This window comes from Microcebus murinus, chromosome 14, assembly GCF_040939455.1.
Source record: "Microcebus murinus isolate Inina chromosome 14, M.murinus_Inina_mat1.0, whole genome shotgun sequence".
In the NCBI taxonomy this organism is placed as follows: Eukaryota; Metazoa; Chordata; class Mammalia; order Primates; family Cheirogaleidae; genus Microcebus; species Microcebus murinus.
Window position 1 is genome coordinate 50773884 of NC_134117.1, and position 21105 is coordinate 50794988.

The 21105-nt window shown below is 35.2% G+C and overlaps 1 protein-coding gene across 4 annotated transcripts in view; it reads right to left on the reverse strand.

Annotated features, from left to right (window-relative positions):
- The window catches only part of HERC4 (HECT and RLD domain containing E3 ubiquitin protein ligase 4), a 124678-nt gene that overhangs the window by 9163 nt on the left and 94410 nt on the right, over window positions 1-21105 (reverse strand). For 3 of the 4 annotated variants that reach the window (XM_076010031.1, XM_012762703.3, XM_076010030.1), the window contains 6 exons: window positions 16139-16162; window positions 13628-13726; window positions 11618-11785; window positions 11250-11393; window positions 2971-3137; window positions 1897-1963 (listed from right to left, as the gene is read on the reverse strand). In XM_076010031.1, the coding sequence (XP_075866146.1) occupies window positions 1897-1963; window positions 2971-3137; window positions 11250-11393; window positions 11618-11785; window positions 13628-13726; window positions 16139-16162 (669 nt within the window). The remainder of the gene's footprint in view (window positions 1-1896; window positions 1964-2970; window positions 3138-11249; window positions 11394-11617; window positions 11786-13627; window positions 13727-16138; window positions 16163-21105) is intronic. The other variant, XM_012762704.3, reaches the window with a different exon arrangement.

Here is a 21105-nt window from a genome sequence, read left to right on the forward strand (position 1 = left end):
CTACCATGACTAACTAATTATAAATTACCAAGTGTTTGGTTAATTAAGAACAGGAAACTGACTATTGTACATAAAACTTGAGAATGATTACTGTAGGAGTAAAATATTAGAAAGGATGTTTTCCTTAGATAAGACATAGAATCTAAGGATCAGAATGCAAACTCAGCTTAAAACAACTGCATTTTCCCCATATGACAACTGTCACTCCTGTATTCCTCTGCCTATTGTATGCTTGATCACAGGCTGTTTTTCCAATTATGCATTAATTTGGTTTACAAAGAGTTATTTTGAAATATTTTATTTCTCTTACTGGTCTGGCAATTTTTCTACAAATATTACCAATCCCATCTCTGCATCATATTCCTTCTTTTTGCAATAGTATCCTCTTTCATTAAAATGTGATATCTATAAAACACTATAATAGGAGTGGGATAAGAGATGAATACATCCCTGCTCTAAAGTTTTCTATTTAGTAAAGGAGGAGAAATGTGGTTACATAAGCAACCCATTATAATACAAATAAATGTTATCAGACCATAAGAGGAAAGAAAATTTAATTCTAACTATAGGAGGTATGAAAGACCTTAAGGACGAAGAAATGCCATTTGAAAAGCATGTAGTAGTATGGGTAGAATTCTGAAAGACTGGGAGAGGTGTAAAGTGATTTCAAACTTAGCACATCAATTGAACAAAAGGATAGATATGAGAGTAAATATTAAATTCTGAAAATGTATGGCAAGTGGCTCTATAAAAGAGGAAGGTAAGATATATGAAAAAATACTGTGTGATATAACAAAATTTGGTTTGAATGGATACAATGGAAGTTAGAAAGAAAGCCATATTATAAATGTCTTTGATGCCCGTTCTAAAGCTATTACTCTACAAACAATAAAGAGCCACTGAAAATCTATTAAGAAATGAGGCAAACTGTGTGACAGCAGAATATGCTATCTTTTATCAGCATTGATAACAAAACCATGAAGAGGACTATACTGCGGGGTGAACAAACAAATATACAAATAAAAAATTTTAAAAACAAAAAGAAAACTGAAGGTTTTACAATTTTCCCAACATTCAGATTGTTCCCTTCTGAAGTGCCTCATCATAATCACTGTTTATTTTTTTCTTCTTTAACTGTTGACTAGTCTATTTCTGTCAGATCCTCATTTGTCGATGGCTTTGTATGTGACTAGATCACTTATTCAACATCCCTTCCACTGATTTAGCAAAATTGTGCATCTTTTATAAGATCTGCAATTTCATTTTCAAATTAATACTTGTATTATAATTTGTCATCCAACAGTGAGGGAGACAAGTTAAACAAAGATGAATGTTACTATGAAGCAGGAAGGGATGTATATAAGTGGGAATTAATCTTTTCAGTGGTAAGTTCAGTAGTGATATTAATAGTAAAACATTACAAAAATCTTTTTGTTTTATTTCTCTTTTTCTTTTTATTAAGTTTTTTATTTCTTTCTTATTTCAGAGTAGCAGCAAAGGAAATATAACCTTTTGCTTCTCTAAGAATTCTTGTAATTGCAGATTCAAAAACACTTAGATAAAGAGGATCTCTTGTATTTGTAAATATCTTAAGCATAATAATAAAGCATATAGGCTTTGAAGTCACAGAGCTAGATATGAATACTGATTCTGAAGATAATGATTGTTTTTAGTTTTCTTCAACTGTAAAGTAAGGATGATACTAACCTCATAGGACTGTTCAGGATTAAATGAAATAATGCATGTATCATGACTAGCTACCACATAGTAAATGCTCAATAAATGTTAGCTAAAGGGTTAAGAATTTCATCCATAAAACAGAGAAAAACTATAAGGACAGCTATTAAATAACAGGGATGACGAATAATTAGGCTAACCTATGTGTTTCCATCTTACCGTAAAATTAAGACAAAATGTTTCCTCTATATCATCTTCTGGATAATCCAGTAATTGTTGCATGCTTCTGCAAAACAATATATATGTTTCTTTGAGGTAAAACATTATTGGGTATTTTGACTATTTTGCTTATGAATAGGTAGGTATTTCTTATTCCCCTTAGATAAGGGAATTGCTTATAAGCAATTGCTTCGTATTCCCTTCCACAGTCTGGAACCCACAGTGTTAAAAAATGCCCCACTTGATCCTGAGACAGGTGGTCCTCTGCCATGGCCCTGGCCCCTAGGTTAGTACTCTTTGCATGACACCCCATCGTTGCTATCCCTATTATTATTGGGCTTCTGAGAATGCCCACAAGTGTACCTAGGGTTCTATAAATAAGACTGTCATTGTATTCCTTACCTCACTAGGTCTTTCACTAATTTGTACTTTTACATTTGTTTCAAAATAGTGAATGTACAATGGCAAACTTACAAACACTGAAGAAGAAAAAAAACAGTCTAAGGTTTTTATCTTTCTCTGAATATAAATGCCATGTATCCCCCTATTGTCAACATTTGTCCTTATTTATATATAATTTTTATTCCATTTATGTAATAAATAAAAAGAAACTTTACATACTGAAATTAGGAATGACAGTGATCAGAAGTAAAAAATCCAAATAAATCACTTAACCACTCTTAGGAAACATGACCTTCCTAAATTTATTATCTGAGATTTGCCAAGTATTGTTAAATAAAAATCTAGCTTTGAAGACTAAAAATGTAGTCTTTTAGCAGAAAATTTTGGTCTGAGTAACATAACAGATTTTCCTTTATTAGAAGGGCATTTGTTTATTTCAGAAATTTTTTTTTAAATTTTTAAATTACAAAATTTTAAGAACCCAAGGCTGGACTTAAATGTCTGAACTCAGACAATCCTTCTGCCTCAGCCTTTGTAGTGAATGGGACTGTAGGCCCATTTCAGAAATTTAATAGGAACAACAAAATGTAATTATTCCTAGAAGGAAAGCTTTCTGTACGTTCCTGATTTCTTATCTTCCAAACCCTATCCTTGATACTTTTGACAACTAACCTCCCAACATCAGGCATTAGTTCTTTCAAATCATCCAAGGATGGCTTCTTTTTCAGTAGTTTCTTATATAAAGCCAAAGGAAAATGGAGGTCCACAATAGTAAAATTATAAATTGCTAATCCACAAATAACTCCAATCAAATGGAATAAATCACTGTCTTCAAATGTCTGAAAATATAAGGAAGAAAAAGTAAAGACATGTCCTCCAAATTAAAAACATTAATTTTTTTCAGATTATAAAGCATGCTCACAGGACAAAATTTTGAAGATAGAGAAAAAAGTAATGAATAACAAAAACATTCATGCTCATTACAATCTCCCTGAGATTACATTACTGTTAGTATTTTTGCACATTTCCATCTAATGTGTTTTCTAAGACTTAAAAAAAATTAGAACCTATCTGACATCATACTATACAAATGATTTTACAACTATTTTCCAGAAATATAAGCATATCCATGTCATTCATTAAATTAATAGGTGAACTGATTACTATAATTTTTCTGATTTAAAAAGTAATACACATTTAAAATTTGGGAAATAAAATCATGAAAAACAGTGAATAAACAACTATAAACCAATCACTCAGAAACAATGACTTAAAAATATTTTTGTGTATTTCCATCTACAGTAAGTTTAGAAAAATAATTTTAAAGATACTATACTTAATCTCATTTGTACTATACTTTATCTCATTTGTTTAATTTTCTTACGTTATTGTTTCTAGAACATGATTTTTAATGGCTGGTATGATGATCTGCTAAATTACCTACTTAACTGTAGCTGGATATTTGGATTATTTAAACACCAAACACAATGTTTATTTTTTCCCCCATCTTTATTTTTTTATTTTATTTATTTATTTTTTTTACAGCCATGGGATAGGATGCATTTCCCCCATCTTTAGAGAAGTAACATATAGTCACAGAAAATTGTATGAGCATGATGATTAAGTGAATAATTTTTTATTAGACCTGGGTTCCAGACCTCATTTATCAGTCACTATCTAGCCTCAGAGTTTTAAAAGAAGTTAAATATAGTATTTATCTCACACAGTTGTGAGAATTACATGGGATAACATATGTAAAATGCTTTTAGCATAGTTCCTGAAGCACATAGTAAAGGCTCAATAAATGTCAGTTATTCTAAGTAAGATGGGCAATATTCAAAGTAAGATGGGCATCTTTTTTGCATATTTTGGTCCATAGTTTGAATTATTTCTTTAGGGGAAATTCTGCTTTCTAAGAATTCCTAAGTCAAAAGATAGTTAAACATACTGCTTACTTGTTTTCTTCTACACCTGTTCCAGTTTAAACTGCCATTTGCACAATAGTAAAATGTACCTCTCTCTATATTTTCAACTATGTATACACACTATACACACATAAACACACATTTTTGTCTTGAGTTTAAAAATGACAATTTCATTTAGTATACATTTTTGACTACTATTAATAATACAGGCCGGGCGCGGTGGCTCACGCCTGTAATCCTAGCTCTCTGGGAGGCCGAGGTGGGCGGATTGCTCAAGGTCAGGAGTTCAAAACCAGCCTGAGCAAGAGCGAGACCCCGTCTCCACTATAAATAGAAAGAAATTAATTGGCCAACTGATATGTATATAAAAAAAAAAAATTAGCCGGGCGTGGTGGCGCATGCCTGTAGTCCCAGCTACTTGGGAGGCTGAGGCAGAAGGATCGCTCCAGCCCAGGAGTTTGAGGTTGCTGTGAGTGAGGCTGACGCCATGGCACTCACTCTAGCCTGGACAACAAAGCGAGACTCTGTCTCAAAAAAAAAAAATAATAATAATACGAAAAGTCAGAGATTTGTGTGTGCTTATGAAAATATCTCTTCATTTATTTGGCCTACTTTATCTTTTGGGGGATACTGCTTTTCTTATATATTTGTATTCAAATTTATAAGGAACATCAGCCTATGTCATATTTGTTACATATATCCCAGTCTGCTATATGCTTTTTAATTTTATGTTTGTTTCCATGCATAAATTTCACAGTTGTCAGTGGTCAAATTAATCTTTCTCTGTTGTTATCTACATTGTGTTTAAGTTTAGAAAATCCTTCTTACATAGGGGAGAATGAATAATGTGTTGAACTCTCTCCCTTCTAAAACCCTCTAAATAAGAATAAAGGATAAAAGTGGTACACGAGAGGGTTAAAAGCACTAAAGAGATGTTAACATTTCAAAATCTAATATGTAGGTGGATGGCTGGTAACTGATTTGGTAAAGCAGAAAAAAATGAAACAGTAATTTATAGCTAATTTGTACTTTAGGCCCAGGAATTGGAACTACCAATACTTGTAAAGTCAGAATTAGCTTAGCTGATAAACATGAAGACTTTGAAAGTCAGAGGTATTAGAGTAGGGTTGAAAACAGGATGCTTCGTGGAAAGTCACTGGCATTTCTTTTCTTTTTTTTTTTTTTTTAAGAGACAGGGTCCTGCTGTGTTTACCCAGGTTGGAGTGCAGTGGAGATAGATCATTAGTTCACTGTAACCTCAAACTCCTGAGCTGAAGTGATACTCCTGCTTTAGCCTCCCAAAGTGCTGGGTCATAGGCATGAGCCACCATGTCCAGCCAAGTATTTTGCATTTCTACAGAGAGTGAACCAAAGAGGTTCTGGGACCTGAGACAGCTGGTGGTAAGGCTGCTACACTGAAAACAAAGATCAAATGAAGGTCTGTACAGTGAACCATGAGAATCCTAGTTTCTCTTTCCATAGTTCAGAATACTATCAAAACACAGACAACCAGGGTTATAACCTTTCTTGAAAACCCAAAGGAAAACCAATATATGCTGGCATTTGAGGATTCTTCCTATGAATGGGGCTTGTAAATCAATTAATGCACACACCTATGCACATAAAGTATCTAGGTAGCTTTTCAGTGCCACACTTTTACAATGTGCATAAACAGCCAATGATCATAAGGAAAAGACAAACGAAACAAAAAAGAAACCAAGGAGTAAGAGGTACTATGAGAAACATATAAACAAATTTTTAAAGTACGGGGGAAGAACAATAATCACTTTCTCCCCAAAATACAAAGGTGACGTCACTGAAAATGGCAAATAGGGAACTCCAAAACCCCTCCACAAAACAAATTAAGATTGCAAAAACTGTCAGAACGCTTTTGTAACTCTAAAAACTTACAACAACTAGGATTATGCTTAATGAAGAAGCTGCTGGATTTTAATAAGAGCGCACTGTGATATTTTAACTTACCCACTTACCATGTCCCCTCCCCAAACCTACATTTCTGGTGCAAGTTTCTGGCAACAGGGGGAGCAATATGAACTTTATTCTAAAAGGATTGTGGTTATGTCTTTTGATCTGTCTGTAGGTAACTTCCTGATATCAGCTCAAGGGCTTTCCTTTGTTTTGCCTGCCTGAGTACCCCCAGGCCTTAAACAATTTCCTAGGTGAGTAACACTTGTCAAAAGTATTTAAAAGCAAATGTTTTGGGTTATTAAGTATGAAGTGTCTGATTTGTTTGACAGTTTCTGATTAAGTTTGACAGTTGACATCTCTGATATTTCACTTTGACACCTGTCATTTTATTTTTATTGTGAAGGTACATCCTCAGTCTTTCAAACGCATGTTTTGGCTTGTGATTATCTTTCAAATTTTTTTAGAGTAATTTTTGTGACCATGGATAAGTCAAAAATTCGTGTTAGCACAGCACATCAGTGGTTTGAGAAGTTCCATTCTGGTGATTTTAATCTTGAAAATGCGCCATGTGGGTGACCTGAGACTAAGGTGGATAATGCTCTGAAAGCTGTTGTGGAAGCAAATCCATCTCAACCTATGTGTGAATTAGCAGCAAGGTTTGACATTGCTATTCCAACAATATTGGACCATTGGAAACAAATGGGCAAGGTAAAGAAGCTGGATGGATGGGTTTCACATGAATTAAACGAGCATCAGAAGAGAAATCGTCTCAAAGCTTGCCTTTCTTTGCTGTCAAGGACATAAATGTGAACCATTTCTACACTGCATTGTTACATATGATGAAAATGAATTTTTTTTTGACAATTGCAAGCATTAAGCACAATGGCTGGACAAAGATGAAGTGTCAAAACACAGTCTAAAACAGAATATTCATCCAAAAAAGCTAATGGTGTCTGTTTAGTGGTCCAGTGCCAGTATTATCCATTAAAGCTTCATGAAACCTGGTCAATCGATTACAGTGGATGTCTACTGCAACCAACTGGATGAAATGATGAGGATGCTTATGATTAATTAGCCAAGACTGGTCAACAGAGACAGGCCATTCCTCTTGCAAGACAATGTTCAACCACATACTACACAAACAATGCTGCTCAAACTGCAGAAGCTGGACTTGGAAACTCTGTCATCTACTGTATTCACCAGACCTTGAGCAAACTGACTACTGTTTCTTCCAGGCTTTCGACCACTTCTTGCAGGAAAAATATTCAATTCTCAATAAGCTGCGGAAAACGCTTTTCATGATTTCATTGCCATTTGTTCTCCAGGCTTCCTCACTGCTGGCATAAACAAGCTATCATTAAGATGGTAAAACTGTCTGGGAGGCCGAGGCGGGCGGATTGCTCAAGGTCAGGAGTTCAAAACCAGCCTGAGCAAGAGCGAGACCCCGTCTCTACTATAAATAGAAAGAAATTAATTGGCCAACTGATATATATATAAAAAATTAGCCGGGCATGGTGGCGCATGCCTGTAGTCCCAGCTACTCGGGAGGCTGAGGCAGAAGGATCGCTCCAGCCCAGGAGTTTGAGGTTGCTGTGAGCTAGGCTGACGCCACGGCACTCACTCTAGCCTGGACAACAAAGCGAGACTCTGTCTCAAAAAAAAAAAAAAAAAAAAAAAAAAAAAGATGGTAAAACTGTGTCCACAGTTTAGGTGCATACTTTGATTAATTGTACTGCTTCCTATTTGAGATACAATAAACTACACTTTTGATTCAAAATCAGATATTTCATATTTAAAGACCTAATATTAGCCATGGCCACTAGAGGCAAGGAATAACAGCTGGGGCAAGCAACAGACAGACTGAATGCCTAGGAAGGAAGAGCCTGGGGAAGGAGATAGTTGGTGGAATAAGGGCTTTGAAAAGCTCCTGTATATAGCAAGGAATCTAGTAGATCAGGTGCACACCCAGAGCTGGACGCATGCTCAGACAAGACCAGAGAAAACCCTAAGCTCTTACCTTTGGCTGATGTTTAGACACTGCATAAGCAGGAAATGTAGGCTAAATGAGACATGTATGTATACAGCTAAGGTTTGAAGGAGTAGCCAAGACAGAGCCAATCTGCAAAACCTGGGAGAGTGTGTTTTTCTTCCTGTTTTTTTGGTTCACGGTATTTAAGGTAACCACTAAGCTAACAGAACACACGACCCAAAAGTGATCTACAGAGCAAATGCAATCCTTATTAAAATACCATCATCATTTTTCAGATATAGAAAAAATAATTTTACGCTTTGTATGGAACCAGAGAAGACCTCGTATAGCAAAATCAATCCTAGGCAATAAAAACAGAACAGGTGGTATCAATTTACCAGATTTCAAACTATACTACAAGGCTGTAGTAATTAAAACAGCTCTGCACTGGCACAAAAACAGGGACACACCAGTGGAACAGAACAGAGAATCCAGATATAAAACCATCCTCATATAGCCAACTAATCTTCGACAAAGCAGACAAAAACATACACCGGGGAAAAGAAACCTTATTCAATAAATGGTGCTGGGAAAACTGGATAGCCACATGTAGAATACTGAAACAGGACACACACCTTTCACCTCTCACAAAAATCAACTCATGCTGGGTAACAGACTTAAACCTTAGGTGTAAAACTATTAGAATTCTAGAGGAAAACGTTGGAAATACTCTTCTAGACATTGGCCTAGGCAAAGAATTTATGAAGAAGAACCCAAAGGCATTCACAGCAGCAACAAAAATAAATAAATGGGACCTGATCAAATTAAAAAGCTTCTGCACAGCCAAAGAAACTGTCAAGAGAGCAAACAGACAACCCACAGAATGGGAGAAAATTTTCACAAGCTACACATTCGATAAAGGGCTGATAACTAGAATCTATTTAGAACTCAGGAAAATCAGCAAGAAAAAAATCAAACAACCCTATCAAAAAATGGGCAAAGGACATGAACAGAAACTTCTCGAAAGAAGACAGAATAAATGGCCAACAAACATATGAAAAAATGTTCAACATCTCTAATCATCAGGGAAATGCAAATCAAAACCACAATGAGATATCACTTAACTCCAGTGAGAATGGCCTTTATCAAAAAGTTCCCAAACAATAAATGTGGATATGGAGAGATAGGAACACTCCTACACTGCTGGTAGGACTGCAAACTAGTTCAACCTCTGTGGAAAGCAATATGGAGATACCTTAAGCAATACAAGTAGATCTACCATTTGATCCAGCAATTCCACTACTGGGCATCTACCCAAAAGATCAAAAGTGACTTTACAAAAAAGACACCTGCATTCGAATGTTTATAGCAGCACAATTCACAATTGCAAAGTTGTGGAAACAACCCAAGTGCCCATCAATTCATGAGTGGATTAATAAAATGTGGCATATGTATACCATGGAGTACTATTCAGCTTTAACAAACAATGGTGATATAGCACCTCTTGTATTTTCCTTGATAGAGCTAGAACCCATTCTACTAAGTGAAGTATCTCAAGAATGGAAAAACAAGCACCACATGTATTCACCAGCAAATTGGTATTAATGGATCAACACCTAAGTGGATATATAGGAAAAACATTTATCAGGTGCCAGGTGGGTGGGAGGGGGGAGGAGGGAATGGGTATATACAAACATAATGAGTGAAATGTGCAACGTTTTGGGGATGGTCATGCTTGAAGCTCTGACTAAAGGAGGGGGCATGGGCAATATATGTAACCTTTACATTTGTACCTCCATAATATGCTGAAATAAAAAAAAAAAAAAAAGAAAGAAAAGGAAAAGAAAAAAAAAAGAAACAAAAAATCCTTTCTGACATCAACTGCACTACTAAGGAATCAAACACTGTGGGAAAATTTCTCTATTTGGAAGTATCCCAGCTACCATGTTTCCCCGAAAATAAGACAGGGTCTTAATAATTTATTTTTCCTCAAGAAGATACCCTAGGGCTTATTTTTGAGGGATGTGTTACTCTCCCCTCAAAGCCTCAGCTTGCAGCACACACAGGATGGCTGAGACCTGACGAGGGAGCTGACTTTGTTGGTGGGGCTGCTGGCACCTTTTCTGGTCACCTCTGGAATAGTAGCTATTACAATGGGGCAGATGATTAGGGCTGCTCGTCTTCTTTACCACTCCGCAACAAAATGCATGGGTTGTGCAGAAACACTGCACAGCTGCGCCCATCACTAGGTCTTATTTTCCAGGTAAGGCTTATATTGCACAAATGCTTAGAAATCCTGCGAGTGCTTATTTTATGGGTAGGTCTTATTTTTGGGGAAACACGGTAATAAATGAAAAAGAAATATTAGAATTAGAGTGGCATCATTTTGCAACCCCTAATGAATTAATAGCTCTAGGCACTGAGCATCAACAGTGGCTAACATCACATAAGACCGCCAGCCTGACTGAAGGATTAAATAGTACATCAAGGTTTTTATAACCAATACGTAGATATTCTATTCAAATTTCTTTCAGCTCAGAGCTCTACAAATGGAACCATTCATTTCACTTATAGTCTCTAAATCAGGGGTCAGGAAACTTTTTCTGTAAAGGGCCAGACATTAAATATTTTAGGCTTTATTGGCCATGAGATCTCTGTTGTAACTACTCAATTCTGCCTCTACTGTTGTAGCCCAAAAGCCATCCTGGTCAATAGGTAAATAAGTAGGCATGACTTTATCTACAAAAACATGTGGTGGGAAGAATTTGGCTAATGGACTAAAGTTTGCCCTGACCTAAATGATAAGGTAGAGAGATCAATGATACCTAATAATAAGTGAATTTTCCCCAGAAGAAAAGTTAATCTGGCAATTATTATTCAATCCCCAAATTGAAATCAGCAGAAGGAATAGTCAACATTGTTAATTTGAAATGTACGGTAAACATTAATGTATTTTGATGACTCCAAGTCTGAAAATTTGTAATTTTTAAAATTGTAATAAAGCAGATCTCTGAACAAAATATGGCAGGAATCCAGTAATAACTCTTATTTACTGAGTTAACTTGGCACATATAGGTATACATACATAGATATATAGACAGAAGTAACTCAGACAGTTGGACATTTACCTGATCAGAAAACCAAATGAGCCTGGAATCTTCATAATACCTGAACATGCCATATTTAGGATCCAATAATTCCCTCATGATGAGCAAGAAAAATTCTTTGCGTACCCCTCCTGCATCAACAGCATCTTCTCCAACAAATATAACCTACGATAGCATAATACAAACACTGAGTAGACTGGAAAAAAATCAAAGTACATTCTGAAGACCCTACAGCATGTTATTTCTTACATAGAAATGCTCAACAATCATTAAAAAAATACATAATTGTATTTATTAAATTTCAAAGATTCACTAAAAACAAATATGAAAACTTGAAACACAGCTTCTGAATAAATGCCCCAATTATAAAACAGAAAATGTCAAATTACCTTGAGTGGCTTTTTATAATCTATGTTCTTTGTTTTCCTAAGGACTTCCATTGCATCTCCTACAATATTTTCTCTACGCACCACTAGAATTAAGCAGGGATTCACAGATTCAATCACTGGGAGAAAAAGAGAGGAGACGTTCTGTCTGTGGGCCTGGTCAATGGCCATCTAGAAAATAAAAGATTAAAATTTTAATAGCAATGCTACAAAAAAGCTATTGTGACTGGATAAGCTAATGTCTACCTATTATTTATAGGTATGCAATAATTCCCATAGTAATTCCTATCTATGCCACTGAATTCATACAACACCTAACAGTATTTAGTACAGCATAAAAATTAAACTGAACATGAAGAGTATCTTTTTAAATTTTTTGTATTAATGTATAACTCATTACGCCATTAAGTAAGCATAGAACTATAATAATAATGGTAAACCTGAGAATGTTTTTCTCTAAAAAACAATAACTGGAGAGTAGGGACAGAGAGTGAGGAGGAAAAAAAAACAGCATAAAAGAAACCTTTAAAGAGAACTAGCACAACCTAAGTAAGTACTACAGAAATCCATCTAGTAGGGTGATCACCACATGTGTTCACAAACCAAGCATATGGCTTTTATCATTTAAAGCATTTGTTCTTTTCCTATGGTTTTTCCTGGGTTCTTGTTCTAAAATGGAATATCCCATATTAAAAGCACCCAAGTTATTAACTTACCATTTTAACAAAGACCTCCAAAAAACTGGTTTACTAGCTATTAGCATAAAAACCTACAAAAATATTTATTTCTGTTTATGAAAATGGAAATAAGTTCATCTCTAAAACTCCTCCTAGTATTTATTAAAATATGTGGAGGGATTTAGAATACTACATGCATTTACTTGAACAGAATGAAAAAGATTATTCAGATTTAGGGTTTTTAAATTTTAAAAAGTATTTTTAGAATATTAAACATTCAAAGTCTCTTTTCATCCTTTCCTTGTATCCTGTATAGTGAGATATTCTATACCAGAGGAGGAAGCTCAAAATCTTTTTTATTTACAGGCTTAAATGATAAAGCAAACTTACTATAATTCTTCAAAGTCATAATATGAACTAGTTTTCAAAAAATGAAAGAACGTTCAAAATAAAATGGAATGGGGAGGGGCAGGGAGATAGAAAGGGGAAAAGAAAGAGGAGTAGGAGGTAATGATGAGCAACCTCAGGAAAATAGATTACTAAAACTTTCTTCCAAGAAAATTTTACATCCTCTTGGCCGGGCGCGGTGGCTCACGCCTGTAATCCTAGCACCCTGGGAGGCTGAGGCGGGCAGATTATTCGAGGTCAGGAGCTCGAAACCAGCCTGAGCAAGAGCAAGACCCCCGTCTCTACTATAAATAGAAAAAAATTAATTGGCCAACTAATAAGAAATTAGCCGGGCATGGTGGCACATGTCTGTAGTCCCAGCTACTAGGGAGGCTGAAGCAGCAGGATTGCTTGAGCCCAGGAGTTTGAGGTTGCTGTGAGCTAGGCCAACGCCATGGCACTCACTCTAGCCTGGGCAACAAAGTGAGACCCTGTCTCAAAAAAAAAAAAAAAAATTTTACATCCTCTTAAGTGATCGAATGCTTCCTACTTTAACATCATCTCATTAGTGACCTTCCACCTTTTATCAAGTATATAAATACATAATGAAGCAAGATTTTAAAATAAACCAATATTTTATCAAGCAAACTAGTAAAACTATTTATAAAGATTGCATATTTCTGTAATGAAAAAGGATTATACCATTTTTTAAGATACAAAATGATTAAGGTCTAAATTATTCTATTTTCATTGCAGCACTTTTTTATTAGCAGCCCTCCTAAGAATATACATGGCACATGTGGCAGGCTTCTTTGTAGCTACCCAAGGTCCTTTGAGTACCTTGATTAATGATTATAGGCAAATTTCAAATATTTACTTTCTAAAAACATCATAGAAACAATTTTTAAAAAACCCACTCAAATCAGATTGGTATTATACAATATTTTACCTGCATCTGTAAGACTGCATCCGTTTGTAACAGAGTAGTTTTTGCTTGGGCATCAAATACAAATGGATATGTGCAAATTGTAACAGGGATATCTGCCAACTGGAAATAAAAAATTAACTTATTAGTACAAATTGATTTGTGATAAACTCATTGTGGGTGCTGTGATTTCTTGTAAAGTTGATCAGATTCTTAGTTTACTCACTCATGTGTGGTTAAGGCATCATAAATAAAACAGGTTGCTTATTTCTGAATATAGAATATTTTATTAATAATTAGTTGAGGCTTTGGAATAAAGCCAATTCCCAATTTTAGGAGGAAGCTGTATACTTGAGAGTCCATAAAATTATAAATTACAAGTATCTTTTGCTGAGCATACATTAACTCCAAGTTTCAGCAAATGAGGTTGCAAATTTATTCTAAAATTAGGGGCTTCTATGTTAAATACAGTATCCACTTCCCACATGTTAGGGCTACTCTAGCCCTAACATCTGAGGCCAGCAACTGAGACCAGTTATAAGTAATCTGCCTATTCCTTAAGCTAACAAATATTTACTGAATGTCATGTCATTAGGGTACCAAAATTATGAGTCCAACAATCTGTTCATTCACTTAACATACAAAAAAGCAGGATTAGTATTATTATTCTGTTAGCCCTTAAAGTTAAGAGAATTAATCTATTATTACCATTATCAGAAACAATTCTCTATCCTAGCAGGTAATGCAGTGATTGATTGCTAATTATTTTAACAGTGCAGTAAAATACAAAGACTTATCCATTGTCAGTCATAACTTTCTTGCAGTTGGAGGAAGATCTACTCCTATCATCTAAACAAGAAGGCAATACTTTTGTGCCTGCCCTGACACAGAGCTGCTGCTATAAGGTTTCCAGTGAAGCAGTAATACACCATAAACAATCCTCTTCTTATGAAGTGTTCAATAAGTTCTTTATATTAAGTCCAAATCTGCATTTCTATATATCACTATACATTGTTTAGTCTTTGTTTTGCTCCTGTAGGGAAGTGTATGTGACTGAAATATTTTAAGTTCTAATCATTCTCTCCCTAAATTGTCTTTTTTCCACACTAAACATTCCTAGTGTTTCTAGCCATTCTGAAAATAATATGGTTTCTAGGTCTTTTCCATCCTGCCTTCTCTTGAATATATTTCAATTTATCTAAGTCTCTCTTATCTATAGCCACCCAAACCAAATTAATCTAATATTGCCCAAACTCTATCAAATCTTTGTTCTCAACATATCAGACAATATGCGAGTTATATGCACCTTATAGTAAATTATCACTCTTCAAAATTTTCCATGTGACAAAGTTTACATCTTCATCCTGTATTAGTGGCAAAATCTAGCTATTTTTCTTTCTTTCTTTATTTTTTTAGACAGAGTCTCACTCTGTTGCCAGGGCTAGAGTGCCATGGCGTCAGCCTAGCTCATGGCAACCTCAAACTCCTGGGCTCAAGCGATCCTTCTGCCTCAGCCTCCCAAGTAGCTAGGATTATACCCAGCTAATTTTTTCTATATTTTTTCAGTTGGCGAACTAATTTCTTTCTATTTTTTTAGTAGAGACAGGTTCTTGCTCTTGCTCAGGCTGGTCTCGAACTTCTGACTTTGAGCAATCCTCCTGCTTCGGCCTCCCAGGGTGCTAGGATTGTGTGAGCCACCACGCCTGGCCAAAACCTAGCTATTGATCATAGAAAGTCAGTTTACTTCTCTGAAACTCAAGAATATTTGGGTATTCCTAAAGTGCTTCTTTGGCTCCAAAACACCATGTTTTCACAATTTTACTTCTACCTGAGAATGAGGAAGTGAAAAATATTGGACCTATAATTTAAAGCTAACTCAAAATGTCTTATTGATTCAAGTGCTGGGAAAAGCATATCAAAAACAAGCAAAAAGCAAAACTGGACATCTCTAACAGATAAAAGAAGTATTATAATGTTCCCAATTGTTAAAAGGGCAGTTTAGGATAGTTTAATACATAAGCCAAAGTGCTAGAACTTTATATGTTAGGATAGCATATGAGACAAAGTGAGAACGATCATAATGAAAGAGTTTAATTTTGTAACCATTCTGATTGTGAGTTAGTTTAAAAAAATTTTACTTCTCATTTTACTTCTCTAATATAAAATGTTTTCTGCCTTATTAGGTAGGCATTTATCAAATTTTAAAGTAAAAGTTTGCTTTTTTATATTCTGAGGACACATTACATTTTATACTGGAAGATTTGAGGAGGATAGGAACTATTCTAAAGCAAATATTGTTGAAAGGCATATAGGGTAATGTTAACTAAAATAGGCTTTACTTTTCTTCAGAAAATTCTTCTGAAATGTTAGAACGGGATAATTTCTATAGACTCGATTTTAAGAATGATATATATATATACACACACACACACATATTAAAATCATACAAAAAAGGAAACTTTGGCTCTCCCATCACTTAGGACAAAACAGGGTATATCTTACTCTGAACATGAGACTTTATTACACCAAACTTACCTCAGTTAATCCATGGTTGACATCCTAAGACAGCAATGCAGAATATAACAATAATGAGGAAAGAGCAATGTTAGTGTCCAAATTTAACTCTTTCTATTCAAAGTAGCATTTTATATATGTTGCTACAGCAGAATATTGAATTAATGAGGTAGAAAATACATCTACAACTTACCCTTTCCACATGCATCTCATATATCTATATCTACATCTTTGTTTCAGTACCCTGTGACCATAAAATTATCGAGGCTTGAACATAATGAAAGTTGGTTTCAGCAACTAAGCACTCCATTTGTAAAACTTAGGCAGAATAGGGAAACTAATTCTAAGCCTGACTTGGTCTTGAAGAAGTAATTTTATGGCTTAGTTTCTCTACCTGGAAAATGGAGAAAACACTCCTCAGAAGACTTGGTTAATCTTAACAAAATATTTGAAAGTGTTTAGTAGATTAAATCGCTATATGGAAACAAACTGAGAAAAAATAAGCCATAAATTGTTTTTGACAGAAAAAAAAACAGTAAAACATAAGATATCTTACATTAAACATTCTTTAAAACTGAATTAACATAAAATAGAAAGTATAGGACAAGGCACAGGAGTTGGTAAGTAGAAAGAAGAAATGAAGAGAGAAAGATGTACTTATGAAGGAAATAATAGTGGAAATTATAATGTAAGCGTACCACTTTAATGAACAGAAATATGCAATTTCTTATGGAAGACTGCCACATATGCTCAGAGTACAAACTCATGTAAAGCACTAGAAATACGTTACTATTATAAATTTGTGGATGATGCCTTGTGTAGTGAGGAATGAATTTTATCCAAAGAGAGAACACTGCCCTTGACTACTGGGAGGTGAACTATGCCTGACAGAGTGTCTTTGTTTGCCTGAGGGCTTTAGCCACTGGACAATCTAACAATGTGATTTATGATGGGGGCTTGGGCCATGTGGTATCAGTTCTGCTTCCAGAAGAGCTGGGGACTAAAGGTCAGCCACATGAGCAGGATGTATCTGAGCATAAAAACTCTGAGCACCAGGGTTTAGGTAAGCTTCCTTGGCTAGCAAAACCCTCTGAGTAAGGTCACTCATTGATGCTGAGAAAGTGAATCATCCATGACTCCATGTGGAAAGGACAACAGAAGCTCTGCCTTTGGTAGCTTTACTAGACTCTACCCTATGTACTTTTTCCCTTGCCTGATTTTAACCTGTATCCTTCTCCTGTAATAACTTGCAATCATCAGTGTAATAGTTTTCAGTGAGTTCTGGGAGGCCTTGTAGCAAATTATAAACCCTGAAGGTAGTTTGGGGAACCTCCCAAACTTGCAATTGGTATTAGAAGTGAGGGCAGTCTTATGTGGACTATTCTCTCTAATTTTGTAGTTGACTAAGTTGTCACATGCCATGAGGATGATTACTGGAGGCTTTAAGACATGAACAAAGACTTAGGGTTCTCTCACTATATTGTGTTAAATAAAGCCAAGCAGTATAAGCATAAGCAAAACATGACTCTATGCAAATCCTATTCTGAGAAAGAAAATTATTTATAATAGTTTCAACAAATTCAGAATACCAAGTTATTACTATGTAAGTGTTGCTATTGGCAGTGTTAACAAGATCTTTAGAGACTTTTCTGCAAAAAAGATGTTTTATATCATACTCAGTTTAAATGGAAGGCAAGTTAAAAGGAACATATGAAATCCTTTTACAGTATATCTTGTGGGACTTTTTATAAAAAAAAAAGAACTTTATTATTTTAGAGCACTTTTAGGTTCAAAATTGGAAGGAAGGTACAAATTTCCCAAATAACATAAATATATATATATTTATGTTATGGGCATAGCCTCCCACATTATCAACATCCCTCTTGTAATCGACACTTAAAAAGTGTTATTACTACTAAGGAAGTTTAAATAAGCAAAGAAACACCTATCAAAATGTATCTATGGCCTGTTTGATAACTACACTAGATATCATGGGAGTTTATATTATTATAGGAGACAGATGTTATCCCTGGGTAAATAGTGGAACATTAATATATATGCACTATCTTTTTTATTACTACATGTAATTAGATATAGGTGCTATGGATATCATTATCCACTGAGGAGGTCAATAAGACAGTGTTAAAATTTATAGTGTAACTAAACCATACTAAAGAAGAATATGATTTGGTTATACCAAAAATTTGACTGTGGAGAGATGTGAACTGTCAGGAACATGAAAATAATAGGTCATAAAAAACTTGAGAAAAGAAGAGACTATTAGACATTAGGTAAAATGGTTTATCTAGGGGAGAAGCATCAAAGGGAAAACCAGATTAAATTCATTATTAGAAATTTCAGCTTAAGGACTGAGGTTTGTAGACAAAGGCTCACACATTTAAAAAAGTAAATGCTTTTAAAAGCAAGAATAGGCCGGGCACGGTGGCTCACGCCTGTAATCCTAGCACTCTGGGAGGCTGAGGCGGGCGGACTGCTCGATGTCAGGAGTTCCAAACCAGCCTGAGCAAGAGCGAGACCCCATCTCTACTATAAATAGAAAGAAATCAATTGGCCAACTAATATATATAGAAAAAAATAATTAGCCGGGCATGGTGGCGCATGCCTGTAGTCCCAGCTACTCGGGAGGCTGAGGCAGGAGGATTGCTTGAGCCCAGGAGATTGAGGTTGCTGTGAGCCAGGCTGATGCCACGGCACTCACTCTAGCCTGGGCAACAGAGTGAGACTCTGCCTCAAAAAAAAAACAAACACAAGAATAAATTTTTCTGGGAAATATTAAGAGTTGCAAGGTAGCTCAAATTAAATTACTCAAAGTAGTAGTTTCAAGAGAAATTTAAAAGGAAAACAAAGTGGTGTGGAGGGTGGGGACAAGATAACAAAGACATGTGAGATCAATGGAAGGTCTACTGCTAAAAATTCAACATACCACTCAATGTGTGAGTGAGCTACTATTGGCTCCAAATCCATACTGTTAAGCACAAACTGCTGGCTGTTTTTAAGGAAGATGTGGAGAGCCTGAAATTGGGTTAAGCCATACCTAATTTACTCAATGTCATAGTTACTCAAGGTCCTAGAAGCTAAAGTAACAAAGGCCTAAATGAATATTCAAAAGTCAGAGTTTCAAGGTCTAAATCAGACTTCACTAGGCTTTTTTAACACCAATGGTTAATGAGTTTTTAAAGACAAAAAGGATGTAGTACCTTGGCACCTTTTAGTTTCAACTGATTACTCATGGCAAAACACTAAACCACTACTGGTATCATGCTGATTTAAGGGCATAACATAGGTTTACTCTGAGATGACATAAAGAAAAGATACTGAAGTTATTGAAGTAATTCAAATAAATAGGAAGGGTCTTAGCTAAGACAGAAATAAAAAGATACTTCTAAAATTAAAGAGATGAAAATACACAAATATAATTTGGTAATTCAAGGCATAAGGAAAGAAAATGACAATATGATCGGTCTAAGAATCTGAAGACTGGATCCCTATAAAATACTAATGCAAAATGATCCCTATAAAATACTAATGCAAAAATGACAAGGTAGCTTTAAAAAGCAAGGATGAACTGGGAAATGTTAGAGCTGCAAGGGACTTTCAGTCAACTTCTTTATTAAGTGAGAAAGAAACCCAACCTAAGGAAGTTAAATACTGATATATTTTTCCAAAGCTGGTTCACCCAGCTGTTATACCAGTTTGTCTTCCTATTTTGCTAGTGAACATGCAATGTTGCTAGCTCAGCACCTGCCCACAGATAATGTACAACAACTTAATGCCACAGAACTAATATGGTGATGCTTTATACATGCTATACAATATTAAATAAGATGTATGACATAAATATATAATTATCAAACAGTATAAAATTTTCACCAATTTATCGCAGTATATTTATTAGTACTTACTTATACATGTATAATAATTAAAAGCATAAGAAAGGGAAGAAAAAAGAGGAAAGAATTTGGTAGTAACCACAAGGGTATTTTAATAAACAATTTAAGAGAAAAGTTAAAGGAGGGTAAGGAAATGTACAACTGAGAACAATACCTAGAAAGTGAAGACAAATGATAAAATAGCAGAAGATAAAAGAGAGAGAAAGAGAGAGAGACAAAATGCACATGCTTTTTTATTTTGCCAAGAGATCACAGCAGAGGGAGAAAGAGATAAAAAGCAAAGGAATCCAAATGGAACAATAGTTTTACACATCAAGATCAGAGTCTTGGGAAAAAACACAGATTATATAGTAACTAGTAGGAGTAAGAAAATCAAGGAAAGTCTTCTGTAGTCCCAGCTACTTGGGAGGCTGAGACAGAAGGACTGCTTGAGCCCAGGAGTTTGAGGTTGCTGTGAGTTAGGCTGAAGCCATGGCACTCTAGCCCCGGCAACAAAGTGAGACTCTGTCTCAAAAAAAAGAATATTACAGGGAGGGTTTGAGGAGGTGAGGGGCAAAAACTCACCTAATGGGTACGATGAATACTATTCGGGTGATGGGTACACTAAAATCCCTGACTTAAGCATTATAAATGGTATCCATGTAACAAAAACATTTGCACCCCTTTAATATTTTGCAATTAAAAAAATGAAAAAACAGGATATTACAAGGAAAGCCAATAATATCACAGAATTAGTTATTAGAGTTTAGGGATCAGAGAAGTGTATACCTGACGAATGCTTAAAATCCTTGACTGAGAAAGAAAGGTAATAGAGGAAAAAACCCCAACGGACTATGGCATAAAGACAAAATAATTTTCTTGCAGTGTTTAGAACAAGGTAAAGTTATTAGATATAAATTCTAAGTCAAAGCACATCTGACAGAGTTCTCAGTCATACAGTCAGATAGTACTCCTAGAACAATGCTTCTCAAACTGGGCTAGGAGATTCCCAGAGGAATCTTATATTCTTAGGAGGTCTGTAAGTGCTGTGGGAGAGTTTTAAATTTAGTGTTTAATATCAATACTTTTAAAAATTGA